A 26089-nucleotide genomic window follows, 5' to 3' on the forward strand; every position below is an offset into this window, starting at 1 on the left:
AAAGTTTTTATTCGAATTAGAATCAAAGAGTGTCCTCCAATCAATCTCAGAATTTTTTCAACTGCAACCTTCAGTTGGTGGGATTTACAGGACTTAGTGATCAATTTAATGATCATAAGTAGAAAAATATCATAGCAAAATTAGGTGAAACCCTTTGGATTCTAGTAGATGACATGACGCATAATGCTTTTTAGCCCTTAGCAACAAGGCCATTCAACAATCTGATGCCTAACATCAATATGACGGAGATCATGAATCAGGCAACGTTCAACAGTAAAAGGATTTATATGAATAGTCAAATGCAGCAAGAGAATTATTGGAAGAAAGCATGTAATATTATGAAAACTTTAAACCTTCTAATTCTTTCATATTAACATCACTTGCATAAACAGAAAGAAAAAGCCTTTATGGCCTAAACATCGTAGAAACTAGAAACCATGTTTTTGGAGAGAGAAAAAACTGAAACTAGCAGACAACTTAGGAGATTTGTTTCTTCATTGTGGCGGTGGGAAGAAGATGGCATCATTGGTTCTCTTAGACCGGAAAAGCTTCTCCGTCTCAGCCGGAACCTTGAAAGCTGACTGCAAAACCTCAGGGGATATAGCCTTCCATGACCCAATGCTTCCAGCTAAGTGAGTGAATACAGGCTGCAAACGAGAATTATAACATTATGCTTCACAATTGGAAAACTATTATAAACTGGTTTAATTAATGAACTTGAACTCTGAGTTTTACAACAAGTGGCTTACTTGGGGGTGGTGATGATCGAGAACCACGACAAACCCTCCGGATCAGCAATCTTCGAAACAACAAAGAACCTGGGCACAATCAATAGGTTACCTGGTTTCACAATGGTTTCCAGGACCCTTTTTCCGTTGACACCGACAACTTGGAGACGGCCACTTCCCTTGACAATATAGGTTACCTGCAAAGCTGAATCACAAGAGAATCCAGGAGAGCACATTGCATTACCTTCCAACCTAACCAGATCAGCACCAAGCCCCACCTGACCAACCAAAGGAAGATTTTTTGTGGTCAAGAGTACAACGTTTCCAGCATTCTTAATATCAGTATCCAAAGGAGCTTCCTCGCAATTCAAGGCCATCCCTTTTCGATGATCAGGCTTCGGTTCAGGCATCTTAACATTGGCATCAAGCTTGACTATACCTTTACCTTGTTGGTTTCCGATGAGGGCCTTAGCAGTGTCATCATCTACATCCCATGCTCTTTTAACAAAATCGGTTGTAAAACCAGTAAGGATGCCATTAGTGCCAGTCAAAAAGAATTCAGTGAACTGGCCTGCCTTGTGGCCTTTAGAGGTATCTCCCATAAAGAGGACCTCCAATTCAGTATCATCCTTGTTATACCACCAGGTGATAACACCAAAAGGGAGTGCAATGGCATCACCCTTCTTGATTGCGACCACTTTCTCCTCGGATTCGGGGAGAATAATTCCAGCTACACCAACCCCTATATCAAGAGATCATACATAGAGAAAAAAAAGAATACAATTCAACTTGTTGCAAATTGATAATTCAATAAAAACTTATCAAAGCTAAGCTATAACAAGAATGCAGTTCTGGGAAAGAAACCACATACAGTGATTGATCAACAACAATTCATCTCTGTAACATTAAAAGCAAAGGATTGATTTGGACGCAGGACCGATGCTTTCTTTTTACAGAATAAGACAGTAGTTACAGAAAAAAAGATGGGTCCTTTCTCTGATAGATAAAAGCAACAAAAAAAAAACTGAAAGATTAAAGAAAATTACATATTTTGGTAAATAGAAAAACCCAAAACCAGAATTTGTTAGAATAAAATCAAGTCTGCCATTTTCACAAACACACACAAAAAGAAATGGATAAAAAAGATGCCTCCGTAGTGCTTGAACAAAGGCCAGAAAAGGGATAAATACCTTGGAGAACATACGCAACCTTCGAAGAATCCGAATATCGAGGAAGGGCAAAGCCGTTCTTTTCAAGGGCCAACTTGGCGGCACCAATGTTGCCCTCACGAAGCATGGGAAGTTCACTGGGGCACCAAGCAGAGTAGCTTCCACCATCGCCACCGTATACTTTCTTAGCCAACTTAGGAGAAAGATCTAGTTCCATCTTCTTCTTTCACAAAACAAATAAATCCCAAAATCCCTTAACACAAAAAGAAGAAGAAAACTTGAAGCAGAGAAAGAATCACTGAAGTGGTGAATTTTTCAAGTGTGGTGGATGGATATTTATAACCATGAGAGCTGAGATGTAAATATCCGTATCTATCGTGATAGTCTAATTCTAGAGTTTAAGATAATCTAAACTTTTAAAACAAATCATTGACTTTTAAGGATTTTAATAATTAATTACCTTAATTGATTCAAAACTTTGATTAGTATAGGTAAACAATCAATTGTTTTAATTCAGATTTTATTAGTAATTATGTATCTTAACTAATTTAATATTTTAATAATTAGATAATAATGGTTTAGTATATTAAAAAACTATGGTTATTTTTTTATAACAGAAGAAATTATTTAGGATAGAATGTAGGAAGATAATAAACTATCTTATAATTATTTATTTGATTAAATTTGTTGGATTATCATTATCTATTGCTATAAATTATTTGTTCAAGAAGATCGGAATTTGTTATCAATCAAAACAGATATTCTTAAAATATATATATATTATTTTTTAAATTTTCTTCAAATTAAAATATTAAAAAAATCATATATTGAATATCAATTTAATTATTATCAGATTTTTTATTATAAAATTTTAAAGTTGTTATCAATTATTTATAGTTAAATTCATGTCAGGACTCTTATGTATTTTAAATAATTTAGAATTATCTTTATTATTTATTTTTTAAAAGAAATTTAGATAAATTATATTTTATTACTAAGATGTTAAACCATGTAATCATACAAGGTCTTTATCGAAATCCCCTCTTGATGCAGTGAAACAATAAGTTGTTGTAGTTCGTCTTCCATTGAGATCGAGAAACATTGCCTTATTCTTCGAAATATTTTTCGTCTTTCTCTAACACCATTCGTTAGGTGTCGTTGATTATAAAAATCATCAATTTGAGGTCAAATTAACTTGAAAATCATCCATTTGAGGTCAACTTGATAACTTTATACATGTGTCAAAGGAGGGGGAGATATTTAACTTAATTTCAAAAATTAAAACAAAGTACACAATCATATAGAAACGTCATGGCATAATATAAATAAAATTAATATACAATTTAACCTAAATATTATTTTTGGCAAGTACAAGTTCAATACTTATTAAAGACTTAAGGGACTGCTTTCTCGGGACTTGAAGCTTTGTTTTCTGTTTGTTGTGGAGGGGGCGATGGTGATGGTTTTTTCCAAAAGTTTTTTGCATACAAGGAGCCAAATACGATGACCTGGTCAAGTCATCGAATATATCATCAAGCCTTTGGAATCAACTAGAATGTAGAATTAATGTAGTTAAAACTTACCGCCCCGATCCACTGTTCCCAGCTAAGGGGGTGGCCGAACCACATGCAAGACAGCAAGATGCTAACCAGCTTGAACAACAAAAAAGAGTTGGAAGAATCTCCATTCAAATCAGAAATATAGCATTAGGAGGAAAAAAAAACTTGACTCTACCTGTCTTGTGGTCATGATGGCAGCAAATGCGAGAGCACCGAAATTACGGATCGTGTAAGAAATGAAGAATTGACTGGTTGTTGCTACCTAAAACAAATAATCCCTAAACTTTAGAGCCCCATGGTAATTCTTGATTAATTGGGGACAGTTATAGAAGAACAAGAGTTGATGACCATCATCGGTTAAAGCCTATTAAAACTAGGAACAGTTTTGGAAAAAGATAACTTACAGTTGAGAGTAATACAATATCAAGAAAACAATCATTGTGGCGATAAACAAAATCTACAGCTGGAAGTAAATGTCCCTGTAATACCAGACCTAAAACATATCGAGAAAAATTAATCTCAAGGAGTGATCGATCGGTACAATACAACGCAAACAAATCAAACATATAGGTAAAACAGAAGATAATTCCTATGTGCAAATATAAGGGATTTTACCACTGAAGCTGAGAACGCAAGAACACAACGTCGTGTAGAATATCTGGTTGTGTATTTCCATATTATAGCCTTTGAATAGTTTATCTTGGAATGTGCTTGTAAAGCCATCAAATCTGTGAAAAATAGAATGAGCATCTAAATGCATTGAAAACTATTTCTCCCAAAAGCACTCAGAAATAGCAATGCTAATTGAATTGACATTAAAGAAATACTTCAGCCTAAAGGATCGTTGGCACGAAAGAGCAGATTTCACTAATACAATTGCAAACAATGTAATAAATGCCACTGAGAAATCGACAATTGAGATTTTAGTCTAAACAAAAAACACATCTCTCTTTATATTTTGAAGATTCAGTTACAAAAAAGGCATCAGTATGTATCTGTTATGGTGAGAGGAATAAGTTTCAGATTGATACCCAAGATAACCAACCATCAGAGAAATGCCCCAAACAGTATTTTCTCTTCCTTTTCCGTAAGGACTTAAGTCAATTCCTGCCTACAGAGAAAGCAGAATTAGTTCACATACAACCAAAGTTATGGCACACAAGAGAATCAGCTAATCTGCAACTCAAAGATAAAAGAAAGGATCATTCACCTATAGCTAATAGAAATGCATCATGTATGAAAGCAACCATCAAATAGAGAAAGCTAACCAATGTCGATTTGTTATACTGTGGTTCAATGCCTCACAATTTTAAATATATATCCTAAAGCGGCCTCTTCCACACACCAATCAAGATCTTATATTAAACCAAAGCTTATCATGTTCATGGAAATGAATACCCGTTCCGAATCATCAATGGCATTCAAAGACAAGGAACAGAGTGAGTGCTCTTGACAAAGACAAGAATTTTACCGGAAATAGTATAAATATTGAACAACCAAGGGTCACCAGAAAAGCTACCAAATAGTCAAAACCCTTGTACGTCTTCTGCATGATGAAAGTGCCCCAAATCTGTGTTGAAAAAAAAATATGATGAAAATTGATCAGAAGACTTTGCCAGTTAAAAACTGATAAGAAGAAATGAGGGGGACTAATAGTTAATAATTAGCACACATTGGATGAAATTTTTAAGAGTCCAAAAACTTGCCCAACCACTACGATAAATATATGCGTAAGTCATGCAAAACTTACCATAACAGGTATCATTTTCGCACACTTAGCAAGGGTCTGAACTGGGAAGCTTACATACTTGAGGGCCTGGAAACAGAAATGTTGACGTTAAAATTATTACCATAACTGCATCTAATGGGGCTTATTCAGCAAACTTATGTTCAAAATACAAACATTGTGCAGATTATAGCATAAGTGTATTTATGTTCCGATTAAGGATAGAGCTTTACCTCATACTGACATGTTGTGGTTAAGATGTTTGTTACTGATATGAGGCAATACTTATAGACGGGAGCAACAGGATCCAATGCCTTCTTACTTGTCTAGAAAAAGACGAGAAACAAAATGAAAATTCGAAGTATGAAAATATGTCAAGCCAATCTTGACATCTTTTGGTGAGATGGTTCATCCGTTGGGAGAATTTCATAGGGTCATAAGGCCTGCAACTCCTATCATTTAGCCGAAAAAGTTACATACCACTAAAGAGCCAGCAGAGACTGCAGAAGTTGTGATGCGGTTGCAGAAAACAAGAAACAACGAGTATTTAAAGTATTCTTTGTTTACCCCATAAGGTACTCTCATGATCTTTTCCTGCATGAGAGTAAAACTTCCATCAACCCGTTGTGAAAAAAGAACAGAAGCATACCATTTTTTTTGACAATAACCACATTCACTAAACATGAAGGAAGATCTTCATGCTGCTACTAATAGATAATCATACATTAACGGCTAAACTGTCATTGTCTACAACTCTTAGTATTAATTTACTTACTCCTAAAACAAGGAAAAACCAAATTCAATTCTAATACGGGCCAACTCATCAAAATAAGAAAATGAACTTGCACTAAAGTGATTACACGTGAATCATTCTAATATGTATAAGAAAATTGACTTACATTTTTGTGAGGAAGTACATAAGAATCATTTTGATATATCTATCACCAAAGCAAACATTCCCACTTTTTTTCTTTTACATACAAATTTCCAAGCAATAGGGCATCAAGAGTATCAAGATCCTCCATTGGCAAATGTTTTACTGGAATCGATAGTTCTAGAAGCTCTGGACAAAGATATTAAAAATCTAGTCTTTCCTTTTATAAACATTTCACATGAGAACAACATTTTGAGTAATATAAAAAAGCCCAAATCTTCAATCTTATTTAGGTACAAACAAACGATGCAATTAAAAATTAATAACATAAATCGTACTAATATGCAGACAAAAACAACAAATAAGGAAAGAACCTGTAGAACTCCATAGATTACAAGCGTAATCATGATTCCACTGACAGCGAAAATTCCTTTCCATGTTTTGCTGTCCTTCACCTCATCCGGATTCGGCAATGGTTCGGCCATGGCCCATTCAGCACTAGATCAAAACAGTTTTAGCTTCTTTTTTATTAATACGAGAAGAAAGAGCTTTAGAATGCGCATAGAAAATCACCTGGAAATGAACGGAGGGGATCGAAGCAAAAAAAACCTTTTTATCGTGGGGACACGTGGAAGAAGGAAAGGAACGGCGTTTTTTTCAAAGAGGAGGAAGAAGCGGAAACTCGGGACTGATAAAACAAAGAGTTGTCGTTTCAAGCTTTGGGCAGATCGGAATTAGTGTCGTTTTAAGCCTTCCGCCGCCTCTCTCTCTCTCTCTCTCTTGGGTCTCTCTCAGTGGAAAGACAAAGCTTTTGGCTTTTTCGATGGATCCTACGGTGGGGTGGAAGAAGAGAGACTAGAGGCGTTTAAAAGCATTTGCCACGTCAGCAGCCGCTAATTTTCCATTGATCATTTTCCCTGTTTATTACATGTTTTCCCATCTTAAAGCATGTGACAATTTCTCGAGGATGTGACCATGTAAATACAGGAGATTAAACCAGTTATTACACTGTTTTGTCTCTTTACGAAAATGACAATTCCGCTTGAGATTTGGAATACTGGATGATGAGTCAGCTTCAGTACCATTTGGTACTAGATGTTGAGAAATTGGTGTGGTTATCAGAATAATCATTGTTTTAGAGTAGTAATAACATCGATTATAATATTCACAATAATTTATTATATTTGTAATCATAATAAACGTAATATAACTATAAATACGATTTTAACTGTAATTTAAATATTTGGTTAAGGTTACCCCTTAAACCGTTGATTTCTTTGTTAGCTATACAGAAGACGATCCCAGCTGTCCTTCAAAGGGATTCTCTTCCATTGAGCAGGCATTGACGTCAAGAGAAGGTTAGAAATCACTGCAAGATGTGATTGTTGTACATGATGAAAGTGAGGATTTTGAAGAAACCTTCATTATGGTAGCTTCTCATGCGATTCCTGAGCAGATGGCTTTCATGTTAGGTATGAAAGAGGACCTTGAAAGGCTTAAGCTCCCTTTAATGTCGCCTGAAAGCGAAGACAAAGATCTTTCTTCCCCAACTTTCACAATCAAAGTTGTAAGCTTTCTGGGTACTACCATATTTTAAGCTTGTTCCAATAGTTTAATTCAAATTGGATGCAAAATCCGGCACATCGACCGGACTTTCGGCTAGTTAGTGGGTACACTTTTAGATTTGTTGGCCCATTAATCATAGCCCATTGGATTTTAGCTGATTAAGAAGCTCATTTATATAAACCCTAATTTCCACTTACCCGCCTCCAGCAAACCCTAGTGCCGCTCGCTTCCTATCCACAGGTTTGCCTTTCGTCTCATTTCTTTCGATTTTATTGTAAAAGAATTCAAGCTTATTTGTTTTGTAAATCTTTTACTGATTCAGGGTTTAGAAGGGGTTGAGGCAGCAATAACCAATGGCTCCCAAAGGTATTTGGATTTGAACATGACCTTAATAACTTTGTTTCCACTCGTTTTTTCATTTACACTTATATTGGCAATACTTGTTCCTGTTTCGATTTGTTTGTTATGCCTCTCAAGTTAAATATAAATATTTTGGATTGGATGTTATTTAGGTTGAATGATTTTACCATTGGACTATTCTGGTTTATTGTTTGCATGCTAATGAACCCTGTGAATATGTCAATGGATATAGTTTTTAGAATTCATTTCAAGTGATATTTATAGGATATGGTTTTTTGGAATGGTACTGGAGATGCATTGCTTAGGTTTCTTCTAAATTATCTGGATTTTGTATATTATGCAGTTGAGAAGAAGGCAGATCCAAAGGCACAGGCTTTGAAGGCTGCGAAAGCAGTGAAATCTGGACCCACTTTTAAGAAGAAGGCGAAGATGATCCGAACCAAGGTCACTTTTCACAGGCCAAGGACCTTGAAGAAAGATAGGAACCCCAAGTATCCACGCATCAGTGCTCCACCAAGGAACAAGCTTGATCATTATCAGATTCTCAAGTTTCCCCTCACAACCGAGTCTGCTATGAAGAAGATTGAGGACAACAACACTTTGGTGTTCATTGTTGACATCCGGGCGGACAAGAAGAAGATAAAAGATGCTGTGAAGAAGATGTATGATATTCAGGCCAAGAAAGTTAACACCTTGATCAGGTAAAAAAACTTCATTTTTGCTTGTTAACTTAGATCACTTGACACTCATTGGGAAACATATTTGTTATTAGAAGACTACCTATGGAGAACTGAGAATAAACAATGCTTTGAATTCACCATAACAGTATCTGGCATATATAGTTGCTTATGATTGTGTTCTTCATTTGTGGTTTCTTGATGAACCATTCATTTAGCATTTCTTTGTTTCCTTCTTATGCTCACAACATTGTGGACATTGTTATGATGCAGGCCTGATGGCACGAAGAAGGCATATGTTAGGTTGACTCCAGAGTACGATGCCTTGGATGTGGCAAACAAAATTGGAATCATCTAAGCAGTTGTTGACTAGCTTGTTTTGAAGGGTTTATTTTTTGTTTTTGTTGCAAAGAGAGACAGGTACTTTTGGGACTAAGCAGGAATATTTAATATATTAGCTTTTAATTGGTTCAATGGATGAGTTTTGGCTATTATTACTTGAGATATAATCTCTTTGATGACTAGTGAAATGCGATTGCATTTTAAATGTCGACTTGTGATCAAATGGTACTGCCCAACCATTCCTTGTCGTAGTCCTCTCGTGTCTCATCGCATTGGCCTTCATTTCTCTCTCAAGTATTGTCTGGGTCACTAGAAACCAATGTTGGTGAATAATGCTGTGCGTTGTCGTTGAGCACTAAAATAATCTATGTTATTTTTGTGATTAAAAAAGTTGATTTAAATTGATTTTATCAGATAAGATTTATTTGAATCCAAATTTAAAAATTGAAACTTTAAGTGTGTTTAGATAATCAAGTGTAATTACAGTAAATGTTAATTCTTTATATATGTTTTACTTGAGAAGTATAATTATATTTTAATATTTGTTATATTTAATAATATTAGTTATAATTACATAATTTTAATTTTTAAATAATAATAATTATAAAATTAAAGAATATATTTACACTCCAAGTCAAATTATCATGACTTTTCAAACATGTTCCAAATGATACAAAATAGATCAAAATTAAATATGAAATTTGCAAAATTATTATTTCATTATTCGGTTAAATATTGCAAATTTGAATAATGAATAGTTGAAAGTTCCGTTGTAGTAGCATAAGTTTCAAATATGATGAAATTTTAATGTCTTCCAACTATTGCTATTGCATTCTTACGATTTATTTTATTTTATTTTATTTTTTATCTTAATTTTCTTCTGTTAGAAACGTGATGAAAGAGAGTATTGTTCTCCCTAAAGACGTTGAGTAGCAAAGAAAAAGAATAAAAAAACGTTCTCGTGTAACAATTTTTAGTACCATTCAAAGAGATATAAAAGAATAATCACAACTCAACTAGGATAGAATTTGAACCTATATTCTTAGGAGACGTTGATGGATAAGGATGATACAATTGGACTAATTTCAATCATGGATTTAGATATTCAAATTCTTTATTCAGTGACTAATGTAGAAGAGTTTCTATTGCATGTGTTTTTTTTAGATTTAAATCATATTATAATTTTAATATTTAAGTTTAAATATTATTTGAATCAATTTAAATAGATAAAATATTTGTCAACATCTGAAGTGGAATCTATATTGAAAATTGCAATCTCTAAATGGAAATGATATTAGGTACTCTTCTGAAAAACGAACATTAAAAGAGTAAAACATGAAAAGCACAGGTGTGAAAGCAAATCAAGGAAACATGGTGAAGTCTATCGTGGTCTGGAGGAGCAAGGTGGAAAGTTGGGTTTATTTGCTGCAATTGAGGTCTGAAAGAGGCATTAATGGCGTCCCCATCACTCTGCCTGACAATCACCGACTTCACCCTCCAACCTTTTCATTCTCTTTCATTTTCATTCAACGCTTGTTTCTTCTCCAATTTTACTTCTTCAATATTACTCTTATAACTCATGATTCCTATTAATAACAAGTTTCTCTTTGATGATTGGTTCCTAGTGGAGTTGAACTGGATTCATCCTGGTTGACTGAGTTTTGTAGAGCAATAAAAACTGGGGGAAATACATTTAAAAGGAATAAACTTCAAGTAATTAAAAAAAGTTTAAAACGGCTATGATCCACCCTTCATTCAATACAACCCCTCAAAAAGTATCCAAATTACACCATCATCCCTCAACTTTTTTATCTTTACAAAAAATGAGGCCAAAGCTTCTTTCAAGCCAAATTAAATCCTTTGCCGCTTTGTCACTGTGATTTGAGTGTTAGCACAAGCACTCGTACTCACAATGGGTGAGTGACTCAGTCCTGAAGCAGAACCAGAAGTTGCAAAGCTCAACATGGCCGATGAACACATTTGATGAGTCCCACGAGTCATTTTAGGACACAATGACGAGTTCACTCGTTTCCGAGTCTCATTCTCAGTTTTAGAAATGGAAACAGGGGGGATTTTGAAAGTCTCGGAAGGAGGAGGGTTTCTCCATTGAGGAAGAGGACCGGCAACAAGCAGCGTCGAAAGGAGAGGCCCGGCTTCCATTACAGCCTGCAAAAGCTTCCCTTTTTCCGGCAAAGTTTTACCCTTTGCAAGGTTATTTATCACAGCTGTTTCACCATTAAACTTGGTCGTCATCACCATTGAAGGAACCAACCCAAAGGGTTGATTCAAAAGCCCCATTCCACTCGGGTCATTCATTTTAACGGCGGGAAAATCCGGTGAATTAACGGCATCAAACAAAGAATCAACAGGGGAAGAATGATTATTATATGCGTCTGATAAACTGTTCGATTCAGTGATGCTGGAGTTTGTTTTGGCTGCAATCATAAACGGGGTTTCACATGGCATTAACTTGTTGAGTAGCTTCTGCAATTGGTCTCTGGCTTCATCTCTTTCTTGGTAAGCAAGGTTCAGGAGATTGAGCATGCGCTTCAACTCCTCCTTGTATTTCCTTATTTGCTCATTCGCTTCCATTTTCGAAGAGTGTAGCTCCATTGCAGTGTATTGAAGCTTCAGTTTCAAGTCATCAAAACTCTGTCAAAACATAAAAATCGAAAACCATTAACTTCAACATAAACAAAGAACAACATTGCGACAAAACAGAAGAAGAAGAAGACCCACCTCTTGATAATTCCAGAAAGAACCCAAATCTTCCATTTTTAAGGTACTGTCCAAGATGGAAAATCAAAAGCAATGAATGCAAAGGGAAGAAATTATGAAGGGGGAGAGGGAGTTAAGGAAAGGTGTTTAGTGAGTGATTTATAGAGCAATCAAAGGCAAATAAAGTCAAAATGTAAGAGATGGGTCTTCTTCTTCATCTTCTTCTGGCTCTTTCTTTTTTTAACTCAGAGGAACGAGACAACCAGTCCACATCAAGGGGGAAATATGAAAAAGTTATGGAAAACTCTGTACTTTCCAATTAGAAAATTTTAAGTAAATAAATGACCTTTGGGAGATTCCTTTTTTTATTTAGCATTAAAACTCTTCCCATTGTTTCAGGATGATTGTCCCTTCTTTATTTGCATTAAACTTTATGTTCACGGTCAAAGTGATTTTACTGGAAAGTTTTGTTGTGCGGCTTTTAAAAAATGATTAAAAAATAATATGATCGGTTAAATAAGTGATCGGTTAAAATTTAGATCGATTATGTTATATCATTTAACCGGAAATATTATCAAGCACAATAACATATTAAGTAGCGCTTATATAATATAATAGGTAGCGCTTATATAATAAAATAGGCATTTAACCAGAAATATTATCAAGTACAATAACAAATTAGGTAGCGCTTATATAATGTAATAGGTAGCACTTATATTGACATATTTTCTCATAAAACCGGTAAATTTAAACCGGTTACATTATAAATTGACCTATTACATTATGTATATCGGTTTCGATATTTTCGGGATCGATACAATTTTAAATGTATCGACATTTTATGCGTGCAACTCGTTTGTGCTTTATTTTGTAAAAAAGTATCGACACATATTTAAAGAGTGTCGATACATAATGTAGATCTATTTGCTAATTAATCAGTATATTTTAACCAGTTACATTGTAAATTTACATGTTACATAATAATTATCGATTTCGATGTTTCGAGGATCGATACTTTTTACAAATGTATCGACACTTTATGCATACACCTCGTTTGCCATTCATTTTGAAAAAATGTATCGACACAAATTAAAAAAGTGTCGATACTTTATGTTGACCTATTCTCTCATGAACCCGGTATATTTCTACCGGTTACATTGGAAATTTACCTATTACATTATAATTATCGGTCTCTTTGATTTTGGGATCGATACTTTTTATAAATGTATCGATACAAATCTAATAGTGTCGATACTTTATGTTAACCTGTTTTATAATTAAACGGTATAAGTATATTGGTTACATTGTCAATTTACCTATTACATTATAATTATTTGTCATTAAAATAGTCTAATTTTACCACCTACATTGTAATTTTACCTATTACTTTAAAGTTATTGAATTATGTAGTTATTGTACATACCTGAATATGTCCTGCAAAATTTAATGTTGTACCCACCCTTCAACTACCACCACTACCAATACCCCACATCACATCCTATTGAAAGCACCACTGAAACATGAATGAACATTTACTTACATACATCTCCATCAACTCCTGTTGGGACCACTGAAATTGCACAACAAAATTTTTGCCATGGATCATACTGATGCAGACAATGTTAAGCCAACTGAGGAATGCCATAAAGTACATAATGTTGATGAATCTGACATATTGGTTGGTAAGCTATTCTCTTCACGTGATCAAGCTTGGTACTTTTACAAGGAATTCGCACGGGAACATGGGTTTAGTGCACGTCGGGGAACAACACGGCTTGACATGGAAGGGAATGTGAAGACACAAGAATTTTGTTGTTCCAAAGATGGGTTTCGAGTATCAAAAGTCAATACCGTTGATCGTCAACGTGCTCATACGCCAATCACAAGAACATGATGTAAGGCTAGAATCGTAGTTACAACAACAAATACAAACGATCAGTGGGTTATAAGTAAGTCTTATCAGAAACATAATCATGCATTGTGTACACCTGCTATGACACCATTTATGCGTTCTAATAGAGGTGTAAGTAAGGCTGGTATCGATGAGGCAACAACATTGAAAGAGGTCGGTGTTGGCACGTCACAAGTAATGAACTATTTAACGCAACAGGCAGGGGCTATCATAATGTTGGATTTACACATAAAGACCTCTACAATGCACTTCAAAGAGGCAAAGCAAAGGAAATCGTCGATGGGGATGTGAATGCGCTTATTGCTTACTTTGATTATAAGAAACATGATGATCCCGGGTTTTTTGTGACATACTTGGTAGACGAATCAGGGGCGTTGCATAATCTTATTTGGTCGGATTCTACATCAAGATCAGATTACATATGCTTCGGTGATGTAATTGCGTTCGACATAATGTACAAAGATAATTGTATGGTCGACCAATTATGCCTATTGTCGGTGTCAATCATCACCATAACACAATTGTGTTTGCTACTGCCATAATCACTGACGAAACGTCCCAATCTTTCGAGTGGGCGCTACAGAATTTTTTAGAAGCCATGATGAATAAATCGCCTATTTCAGTTGTCACCGATGGGGATAGGGCAATGCAAAGGGCTATCAAATCTGTTATCCCTAATGCTAAGCACATATTATGTTCTTGGCATATTTCTCGCAATGCACAAGCTAACATTGGTGACCTAAAATTTACAGCAGCATTCTCAAAATGCATGATTTCCTGGTGGACAACCGACGAATTTGATATTCAATGGCGTTCAGTTGTTTCAGAGTTCAACGTCGAAAAGCATCCATGGGTGATTGAGAAGGAAAATACTCGACACTTATGAGCACAAGCATATCTAACCGGTCATTTCTTTGTTAATATTCGCTCAACACAAAGATGCGAGTCTATGAATGTTTCACTCGCAATTGCACTGAAACACAATAAGACATATTTAGATGTTGTTCGTGCAATTGAAGATGAAATTAGTAGATTGCGTCTGAACGAGTTGAAAGCGGATTACTTAAGTTCCTAGACGAAGCCCTTCCTGATCACAAAACTGGTTGAATTTGAAAGTCATGCTTCTGAGATTTATACGCGCGAATCTTTGCATGCGTTCCAAGAAGAACTTCAACGGGAGACATTGTACCGGATTCAGGAAAAGATTGAGTCATTATCAGATGAATGTCAATATTGCTATGGATCGATACATTTGTATAAAGTATCGACATTTTTTAGGCGCTATTACTTCTTCTCTTTTAAATTACGAAAGTGTCGATACTTATATTAATGTATCGACACTTTCAATATATCCGGTAGCCTTTTACCGGTTTTATCATTTCGAGACCTGTTTTGTCATATTATTACTTGTTATATTGCTATGGATCGATATATTTGTATAAAGTATCGACACTTTTTAGACACTATAACTTCTTCTCTTTTAAATTACAAAAGTGTCGATACTTATATTAATTTATCGACACTTTCAATATATCCGGTAGCGGTTTACCGGTTTTATCATAATGACACCAGTTTTATCATATTTTTACCTGTTATATTACTATAGATCGATATATTTTTCATTTGTATCGACACAAACCGACAAGCTAAATTTTCCGGTTACCAAATTTTTTAATATTTTCTTCATGATTTCCACCTATAACATTATGCTTTTAAAAACTTACTGTAATTTGTAAACAAGCTTTTACTTCAGGGGAGAAGGATGCATTGACCGTGACTCTGTAAGTTGTTCTAATCTTTTATGGAATGTTATTAATTAATATTTAAATAAATAATTTAAAATAGACTTATTTTTGTCTTGTCCTCTCGATTCTCGAGAGCTTTGTCTTGATTAATTTAAATCAATTGTACAATCTGATTTTGGTGGGTAAGTCTCACAACGTAGATCTTTTAAATACACAATACCACGTAAATCAATCCCTGTTAGAAATTTAAAATATATTTTAAAAAAATACAGTTGTCATTAAATAATAATTCAATTTAAAATTAAATTAGTGTTACTTTTGTGACAAGTGAGTTAAAAAGTATTTTTTTTGAAAAAAATATTATTTTAAGAGACGATGGTGTAAATTAAAAATATATATTTAAATTTTTTAATATTATAATATAAATTATGTGAATTTAAATTATGATAAAAAGTATATAAAAAATTAAATTTATAATAATTACGTTTTTCATAAAAAATTATAAATTTTTAAAATCATAAATAATTAATAATTCATATAATGATGCCTTGATGAAAAAGTTACAATTTTACATTATAAAATACACATCCATAATTTCATAAGGATGTCCTAGATTGCATTATGAACTGCCCAATCATGTGATTGTCTCACTTATTCTGCTTAACTTTTCCTGCAATCTCTCTCCATTCCTATGTGCGCACTCACAAAAATGCACAAATCAATGAAGGCTTGGAAAAAAAAATATATAAAGAAGGTTATTTTCATGTATTCAACACGTTTTAGAACATCCATCAATAACAGTAATTTTTCATGTTTTATTTACAAAAATATTACAAATAAAATATAAAACATCAACAAGAGTAACTCTCTCTCTCTCTCTCTCTCTCTCTCTCTCTCTCTTTTGACGAATACATTAATAATTATATAAAAGAATCCCACCAGTTTTGTAGGCATACATATATGCACTGCATTCCCTTAATCCAACCTGAAAGATAAAAACCTCCCTCTGACAGAACAAAAGAACATGGATAAGGTTGTATGTTTTTTTAAGAAGAAAACAAAAGTATTTTCTTTAACCCCCACAATGTTCCACATGTTCTCTAATATTTTTTGTCTGTATAGATAAACTCTTTGTAGGACGAAAACTCCCATACCCAGCTTCATTAGCCATTAGATCCCTCCTCCTCCATTATTAATAATGTCATTATTCCTTATTCCACCTGTTAATCTCAAAGTAGTACACTCGAAGCTGTGCATCTGGAATAATAGAGAGTTTTTCCTATATTTAATTATTACAATTTATGCCCTTTGTTTCTTCGTTATTTTCAGTATTGTGGTTTCATGCACGCTTTGCTTTTCTTAGCTCAAGAAGCTGACGAATGCTGCTGAATTTTAAATTAGACTTGACAAAGATGAAAAATTAAAAAAATAAATGAAAAAAATAGGTTTCATAATACAATGAACCTGGTGAAGTGTTGGACTGCACGAGAGTTTGTATTTAAATCATTTTCAATCTCTTGCTTTTATCTGGTGAATTTTGTATATTTTAAAGTTTTACGGTAGTATTTAAATTATTTTGTAAATACTTAATAAATTATTAGATTTAATGATAAAATACATTATATTATATGGTTAAAAAAGAACTTATATTTAAATTTTAAAGAAAATATTTTTAAGAAAAATATTTAAAAATCTTAAACATATTTTTATAAATTAGTTATGAAAAATACCATTTTTTGTAAGTTTATCGATTTGAATAATAATTTGTAGTTTACAATTTTTTTTGTAAGTTTAATATTATAAAATCTATTTTGGATGAGTTATAATAATGAGTTGACCCCTAATCCTCTAGCTTTGTTTGTTAAAAATAATTTTAAAAAACTTAATTAAGTTGAAAAAGCAACAAAACCTAAACCCTTACACACTTCAACTATGCCATCAAGTTTCTGCTGGGCTAATATCTATTGTTAATTGATAGGCAACGATGGATTTTCAACTCAGTAAAGAGACTTTGGATATTAGTATTGATATTTGTGTATGTTTATTAAAACAACAAATATATTTATTTAATTTTTTAAAAAAATATTATATTTATATATTATAATAATAAACTATTAAATATTCCCTATATAAGAAATACATTAACTTCAATTTAACTGTGTTAGTTGAGGGAATAGAACTAGGCTATATATAAAATGGTAATAGTGACCTACTAAATAAATTATAAGGATACTTATGTCTCTGATGAATTGTAGTAGTTGAAAATAAAATTGAGATTAAGAAACGGTCCAATAAAGCGGAGACCAAGTCCCGGTTTTACTATTACACTATCTAGTTTCCAAACAAGTAACGACTTTACCTGTCGAACACTGGAACTATTCATGCGAACCATCAAAATTCATCCATTGTCATTTATCACCGAACAAAAAAAGGAATTCCTTGGAAATAAATTATGTATGCTTTACTTTTATCATACTGTGCCACGAGCATTTTAGGTGCAAACAAATTCAGATGCATTGCATTGATATCATTTAAAACATCGAGGTGAAATAATTAAATCTTCCAAATGAAATGAAATTAGAAAAGGAGAGATGTTCCAAATAAAAGAAAGTGGGTGGGGGGGTATTTGGAAGTACTGTGGTAGCCAATTGGGATGTCATTTTATGGACTTTGGGCACATGGCGGTTAGGTATGGGTCATGTGGGCACTAGTTGTGAACAAGCGACAAAGCAGAGTCGCCGTGCGGAGCATGAGCCATGTGCTAATGATTTCACGACACTTGGCGTGTAGACCGTGGCTAGTGTGGCACATGCCAATGCTTCTCTCCTCTTCTAAACCAGAACCGGTAAGTAGCTCGTGCCTCACCTTGCTAACTACAAACTTGACTTGGACAATTTGGACCCAACACATCTAAAAAATCTCTAAAACTAGAAAACTATACTTCACTTTTGTGTTTATGGACCACCTATTAATCCAACCAACACTATTTCCATCAATCTAGAGATTTTTAACAAAGTTAATATCTCAACATTTTCACAATTAGATGACTTCTACTTAAGCGGCCAAAATATCAAAAGAACTTAATATATAAGTGTTAGAAAGGATTTTCGTTACGAGATATTATATGTCCGGCAATCAATTGAATCTTTGAAATCAAATAAATTTCTAAAGTGATTCTATTAAATTTAAATTTAAGATTTTATTTCGCATTCCTGGTGATTAAGTAATTCACTAAAAAATAGAAGTATTCACATCATTATTTTTAGGAGTGTTAGATTTTTTTTTTTTAAATTTTTTGAGAAAGTCACCCAAATATTTTCGGTTGGACAATTAATTGAATCGTTAAAAATTAATTAGTATTATATTTTTTGAATATTTGTATTGAATTTTTAATGTAAGATTTTGGCTCGTACTCTTCATGACTTATTAAATCACCTAAAAATAAAAATATTCATATTAGCTTCTTTAAAAGTACGTGAGATAAGATTTTAAGATTAAGATTAAGATTAAATATAAATAATTTTAAAAATACGAACTGATTGTTGAAGATTTAATTGTTTGTTGAACAAACAACACTTCAAGGATTTTTCAAAAGAATATTAAAAGGAAAAAATAAAAAAATTATTTTAATACTTTTAAATTATCAAAATTAGACATTAAAATTCTAAAACATCGAGAAAAAAGAAATCATAAAATATTGACAATATTAAATACAACCTATAAAGAAGATAATTGAAATAACATCCAATTATCAAATAAAAAAAAATCAATCTTCCATGCTAATTAATTTTTTTCATGATTAATAAATTAATTAAATTAAATTAAATTCTAATTAATGAATCCGGTTAAAACTAAAAACGGCATTGTGCAGGGACTGTGTAGGGGTCAAGTCGACGATATTGATGAGACATGATTGGGTTATAACCATTGTTTCGCTCCCATAAATTCATTGGTCTTCAAATGTAAACAAAACGACTTCGTTTTCTTTTTCCTTTCCGCCGTTTGTCACGGACCGTACAAGAAGGATTACTCTGTGCCTGCCCATTTCCCAAAGAGAAGGGAAAAGTTTCATATGCGACATGCAAATTCTTTCAACTATGGATTTTTCATAATCTGAATATGAAATATATAATAATGCATGCAAAATATCTAGCTGGCGCTGCTATTCAATGGGCGTTTACTCCTCCATTTCACCAGCATGACGGTTAAGGGTTAGAACTAAATTTTCTACATGTCTGCAATCCAACCAAACTTGTACTGTTAATGCTATAGCTGATCTCATGTGCTTCACGATCATAATATCCAGCACAACAGTAAAATATTATATTTTACCACATTCGTGATATAAAATTATATATTTGACCCGACCTGACCTACTAAGTTCTAGATGGAATAGAAATCATATTCAAGAACATGATTGAAATGGTGGCCATTGCAATGGTTCCCTGTTAAACCAACCTCTTACGGTCGACAGAAACTTGTCAATCTCAATACAGATTTGACCAAAGAAAACGAAGGGATATGCAATGAGAACATTCCCTTTCGGATCTTTCACTTGGCATTGATTAATAGAACAAAAAACCAGTCTAAAGTTTGAACAAAGTTAATGAAGTAGGAAATTAATTAAAGCAAAAAGGGTAGACACACTCATCCTCTGCATTAAATTCCACCACAAAGTGGTTGCATGGCGGCATTCAGATCAATAATCAAAGCTGATACCTTTGACCATCATAATTCTGAAGTTGAACAGTTGCATTAATTGGTATGGCTGAGATGACGAATAAATTTGATGGTATGTGCATGTTGATGTGAAAGAGAAAATATCAATTTTCAAATAAAAAGAAGATATATTTTAGAATGCACATTCTTGGGCTTTGAGATCTCTCTTCGTTGTCTACTTCATGCTCGTTATTTTAGTTTTTCCCTTTGTGGTAATTGATTTTTAAGAAATCATCAAGTATCTTTAATTATTATTTTAAAAAGTAAATAAACATACTACGACTTATTAATTGAAAAATCGAGTTTTTTAAATTACATTATCTTGATCACAATTTATTTTTTTGAAAGAGGGTATTTTGTATTAAGAGAATAACAAAATAAACCACCTCAAGGACCTCATTAAAAAACTTCCCTAATCCTAGATGGAGGAAAAAGAGTATACCTTGAGGTGGTAAAGAACAAATACACATAAGATTATAACAACAATCAAACCATAAACTCCAAACCATCACATAATAGGATCAACACTGACACCAACAGTATGAAAAGAGAACACACAGAGCAATATACACAAACAACAAAACCACATGAATGAACCTTAGCACTGGAACGAGCAGGCACCAACACCCTGAGCTTGACCTAAGGCACATCACTTAGAAATGGATACTCGCTTGCAGAAAGCTCGGACACGGACCGAAAAAAAGTACCAGGGATCGAATACTTCTCGATAACTAACCAGCTGGCCCAAACGGAAACCACACAATTTTAGAATCCAAAAGAAGAGTGAACACCAGACTCACAAACACCCTCTTCCAAGTAGCTCCAAAACTGAACACCCAAAGAAACCGCCAGTGCTCAGGACGCCCCAGCTTCTTTATCACTCCCCGGTAGCCATACGAAACAAACCCCACAGCAGAATTGATACCTCCATCTGACTTGAAAGGAATTTAGACTTAGATACTCAAATATGCTTCTACCCGATCCTTCCACTCAACCTCGAAAAACAGAAACTACTGCTAATAGAGCTTCAAGAAACCTGGGCACTAATGGACAAAGAAAGGGGCAAACCAAAATGGGCACAACAAATAAACTATCTCTGACTAATAAAAAGACCCACCAAAAAGACAGTATGGGCACAAAAAATAAACTATCTCTGACAACTTGCGAAAAACCACTAAAGGAAGCATGCGGGAATCTCGAAGCTAGCAGATGCAACAAACCCCTCCTGCAACCAAGAAAACTGCCCATCACCGACAACAACTGAAAACACCATTCCACCACCGGCCCATGAGCCAACCATGCACTCACAATCTTCTACATGAACCTCCGAAAGAATAATAAAGGAAAACACCCTACCCTTAATGATAAACGTGCTTTTCTCAGGTACCACCGACGCCCACTGCACTACCAGAATCAATCTGGCTATATCGAAACAGACTCTAAACCTTGCTACTTCATGAAATGAAAGAAACAGAACCCCACACGACCCCTAAAAGGATGAAGAAATAAAAGTACCACACTAACGATGAATCATCTATGAAAATCCCAAATTTTCTTTATAGATCTCTGCTCAAACCCTACTAAAAAACCAATTCGAGAAAACAGGTTCAACATCGGTTAACTCTGCTGATCCAGCTCACCATACACTCCAATAAACTGGATAACCACCATCAATAATAGCCTAATAACAACCCTAACACCAAACTCAACTGCCAAAAAGACTGGGAAAATGACATCCTCGTTATACAACCTATGCTTATAGCAACCAGACAACACTCTCTCCACCGAAAAACAATCATACAAAACCCTCTAAAAACCCTGCAACATAGGTACTCCGACTAGAGAAGGTGGAGCGAACTTTCGAAAACTGACAAAGAACAATGCACCTGAAACTAATATCCTAAATTGCTGATTCTCTGAACCAAATGCATGTGACCGACCACCAACGACAATCCGACCACCCAAAACAACCTTGAGAGACCTGGCATATCTAGTAGTCGGATCCCACACCCTCTTCACCACGTTGCCAGAAACATAACTAAATATTTTTGATTCCGAAGATAAAACAAGAAAAACTTTAATAATAAACTCCTCCAGCAACCTCGCATCTGCCCACAGGACCGCAATACTGGCTTCATGCTTGCTACTGAACCTAAAACACGAAAATATGGATCCAATCACAAGGTCTCCATCTGCTTCAAAAAGCAAAGCACATGAACAACACTGAACCCTACTCCATGAAACTTCCTAAAACGTAGACGGGAGAAGAAGCCAAGCAATCAACTTCTTTGTTCTCTCTCTCTCAATATGTCTTTAATTAACTTGCAACTATGGAGCTCCTGAGCCAAATGTATCATCCAGGGAGGCTGCTTTGGTGACTAGGTATAAAATTTTAATCTTAACTGTATGGCTTTCTTCATTTAGTGTGCGATTGTGATCTTACGTTGTAAATTTGATTACGATTTGTTATACTTCTTACATTTCTTCGTAAGATTGATTTCACACTTTTGGAGAATATCTTATCTTGATCACAATAATTTTCATTAACTACCCTTAACCCGTATTCGTACCCGAATACAAGTTAATAATGTAACGCTTTTCGTATAACAATTACTGTTCGAAAACGGTAAAAAATTTATTTCTTTTAAAATTTTCAAATTTAATCATTTAGACTCAGACTATTTAACCACATAAAATCATAATATAATATTTTAATTTTCACATTGCATTCGATCTCGCATAGTATATGGGCAGTTTAATACTATTTCATATCGTAATCTAAAACTGTTTATTTTAAAACTTAATTGATAATCTTTATAATATAATATTTTACTATCCTCATACATAACCATTTAGTATCTTATCATATTTTCACCTTTCTTTATTTCTTATACTATATCATTTCCCGTTTGAGTATAATTTCTAGTATTTTTCTTTTTACAACGCTATACATAAAATATTTGTAACATCTATAATCAGATTTATTCTAAAACATGTTTCTTTGGTTGTTGTCTCCCGCCACACGACCTCCCACTGACAACAACTTTTATTATATTATCGTCATTACAAAAATATACATATAATTCGTATGTAAATTCAAACCAATATAATTTATAATCTATAATATTCAATGTAATTTATGCTATGTTTATAACATTTTACTGAAAAATGTAATAATTAAACTTGTATCGTTCCTTATCATATACTTAATTTTTTTCCTGTACCAATCCTTTCACTATATTATTCTTTTTCCTGTATCATTCCTTTCATTGTACTGTTCCTTTTTCTGTATTGATTTCTTTACTGTATTATTTCTTTTATTACATTATTTCTCTTATTGTATTGTATCTTTTACTGTTTTGTATCTGATGTTGTATTGTTTCATATAATATACTATTTACTGTACTATTTCTTTAATTTCATTTTATAGCCCAGTACATAATCATGAGAATGTATGATACTCGAGTCTCATTGAATGATCTTTGCAATATTCAATTATCACTCCACCTTATGCACCACAAAGGTACATGAGTCATATGATTGATATGTATTATATTCAATTATCACTCCACCTCATGCACCATAAAGATACATGAGTCATATGAGTGGTATGTATTGTATACAATTATCACTACACATCATGCACCACAAAGATACATGAGTCATATGAGTGATCTGTACTGTATTCAATTATCACTCCACCTCATGCACCACAAAGGTACATGAGTCATATGACTGATATGTATTGTATTCAATTATCACTTCACATCATGCACTACAAAGGTACATGAGTCATATGAGTGATATGTAATGTATACAATTATCACTCTACATCTTGCACCACAAATGTACATGAGTCATTTAAGTGATTTGTATTGTATTCAATTATCACTCCACCTCATGCACCACAAAGGTACATGAGTCATATGAGTGATCTGTACTATATTCAATTATCACTCCACCCCATGCACCACAAAGGTACACGAGTCATATGAGTGATCTGTATTGTATTCAATTATCACTTCACCTCATGCATGACAAAGGTACATGAGTCATATGAGTAATATGTACTGTATTCAATTATCACTCCACACCATGCACCACAAAGGTATATGAGTCATATGAGTGATCTATATTGTATGCAATTATCACTTCACCCCGTGCACCACAAATGTACATGAGTCATATGAGTAATATATACTTGTTCACTCTACATCTTACATCATTGACTCTCATGTCTTATACACTGGACTTTTATTTATGTCTTATATCTTTATTAATATAAAATATTTAAAGAATAATTATCAACTTCATACATTATTTTAACATATAGTAATACTTTAATTAACTTAATAATTCATGTTCATATAAATGTTTTAAAAGTATTATTAACGGATATTCAATACTAATTCCTTTTACCAAATCGATACTAACATTATTTTTTACAATCATTCACTCAACTTTTCAACATTTCACATTTAACCACTAATAAATTTTTCTTTCAATTATAAATTCAATATTTAATATATATGCAAATTAGTTCCTTAATATTCAACTTAAATCCATATAAACTATTTTCACATTATATTAAATGCAACACATTAACTTTACCCAATTGTCGTTTCACCACCAACTTTCCTAAAACTTACGAATTTGATCTCTATCTTATACAACTTTTCACATTAAACCAAATCTCATTTTAACTATTCAAGTCTCTCTAATAATTATTTAGACTTTACACATCATCTCATACTCAATCTACTTTAATCCCTAATTTCTCCATATTTATAATTTAGTTATTTAGTTTATATATTCTTCCAAATTTGATTCTAAATCCATAATATCATAATTTCAACCATAAGTTAAATTCTTTTAAATTTTTAATTCAACTTTTCTATTTTGTTTAATATAGTCCTTCCTGTCATTTAATCCTAAATTCACAAATATTCCAATTCACCATCTAGACATCAAATTTAGCACTCTAACTTTTAATCTCATCCTAATACATCAATTATTAAACAATTACACGTTAATCCTCATATTTCTCAATTTATGCGATTAGATCCCTATACTTTCACCATTTTCTAAATTGGCCCAAGTCATATTCTAATCATATAGAATCACTCATTCATAATTTCTAAACCTTGTAAAATTTTACCACAAATTTTTCTTATTTCTTTCCTTTGGCTAAATACTTTTAAGTTTTCCTAACATTGTTTCTATTTTGATTCCAACATAAATTCACCCTCTAAGCAACATTTCCATGAAATTATCATATTTTCCACATAAGATAAATGTCATAATTTTCGTGCTAAGATAATAGAGTTGGCTCATTTCAACCAATTAAAATAGCATATAACAAAAAAAATCACAAAATGCATAATTTACCACCATTTCATATATTGACAGTTTGGACTACCCTCAAAGAAGTATTTTTCTATATTAATCTATACACTTAAAAATTATTCCGTTTGTACCATTAAAAACTAGACTAGAATAAAAAATCTAACCATATAAGGAACTTCTTCTAATTCAACTTATACATTTTATGGCAAATTTTTCAATCTAGCTTACAGAATCTGTTTGGAGCAGAATCTGCTGCCCAAGTTTATGACCTATCACCGATTAAAATTTATATCTTTTTGTATACACCTCTAAATCATTATCCATTTATTTTAAACCAAACTAGACTGATTTAGGAATCCAACGATATAAAAATTGTCTTTTGTTTATTATTTTAGAATTTATAGTGATTTTCTAAACTTACTGCCCATATTACCAATTTAAACCGTTTTCACTAATTTGCATTTTTAACTTATTCACTCACTTTTATTAGCTTATCAAATGAACACAAATGAATAAATTGAAGATCCTAACATCATCAACATAATCACCTTCAGCACAATACAATAATTTTCAACAACTACATAATTATGCTTTAATTTCTCAAGTCATGCAAAATAGGCTCCTAATACTCTCCAACTTATTTCAAAC

At 33.2% G+C, this 26089-nt stretch overlaps 4 protein-coding genes across 5 annotated transcripts; 1 reads left to right on the forward strand and 3 right to left on the reverse strand.

Annotated features, from left to right (window-relative positions):
- Positions 1-336: 336 nt before the first annotated feature.
- LOC120174974 (glutelin type-B 5-like) lies at positions 337-2196 on the reverse strand. Its single transcript, XM_039181695.1, has 3 exons — positions 1919-2196; positions 750-1470; positions 337-647 (listed from the first exon to the last, which is right to left on the reverse strand). The coding sequence occupies exons 1-3, from the start codon at positions 2112-2114 to the stop codon at positions 629-631; spliced, it is 936 nt and encodes a 311-aa protein (XP_039037626.1). The 5' UTR covers positions 2115-2196; the 3' UTR covers positions 337-628.
- A 1071-nt stretch (positions 2197-3267) lies between these two features.
- Positions 3268-6856, reverse strand: LOC120174973 (UDP-galactose/UDP-glucose transporter 5B-like). The gene is made up of 12 exons (XM_039181694.1): positions 6630-6856; positions 6431-6554; positions 5663-5776; positions 5416-5508; positions 5207-5272; positions 4928-5026; positions 4488-4567; positions 4072-4184; positions 3861-3949; positions 3632-3718; positions 3481-3549; positions 3268-3405 (listed from the first exon to the last, which is right to left on the reverse strand). Exons 2-12 carry the CDS (start codon positions 6539-6541, stop codon positions 3292-3294), a joined length of 1035 nt encoding a protein of 344 aa, XP_039037625.1. The 5' UTR covers positions 6542-6554; positions 6630-6856; the 3' UTR covers positions 3268-3291.
- A 928-nt stretch (positions 6857-7784) lies between these two features.
- Positions 7785-9031, forward strand: LOC120174931 (60S ribosomal protein L23A-like). 2 transcript variants are annotated; one of them, XM_039181656.1, is made up of 4 exons: positions 7785-7861; positions 7939-7988; positions 8326-8683; positions 8933-9031. In XM_039181656.1, exons 2-4 carry the CDS (start codon positions 7976-7978, stop codon positions 9015-9017), a joined length of 456 nt encoding a protein of 151 aa, XP_039037587.1. In that variant the 5' UTR covers positions 7785-7861; positions 7939-7975; the 3' UTR covers positions 9018-9031. The 2 variants fall into 2 exon arrangements, with proteins under 2 accessions (XP_039037587.1, XP_039037586.1); XM_039181655.1 differs by having other exon boundaries at positions 7790-7862; positions 7945-7988.
- Positions 9032-10766: 1735 nt separating this feature from the next.
- Positions 10767-11833, reverse strand: LOC120174930. Its single transcript, XM_039181654.1, has 2 exons — positions 11741-11833; positions 10767-11653 (listed from the first exon to the last, which is right to left on the reverse strand). Exons 1-2 carry the CDS (start codon positions 11774-11776, stop codon positions 10853-10855), a joined length of 837 nt encoding a protein of 278 aa, XP_039037585.1. The 5' UTR covers positions 11777-11833; the 3' UTR covers positions 10767-10852.
- Between the last annotated feature and the right edge of the window lie 14256 nt (positions 11834-26089).

This window comes from Hibiscus syriacus, unplaced genomic scaffold, assembly GCF_006381635.1.
Source record: "Hibiscus syriacus cultivar Baekdansim isolate YM2019G1 unplaced genomic scaffold, ASM638163v2 tig00112131_pilon, whole genome shotgun sequence".
NCBI classification, from domain to species: Eukaryota; Viridiplantae; Streptophyta; class Magnoliopsida; order Malvales; family Malvaceae; genus Hibiscus; species Hibiscus syriacus.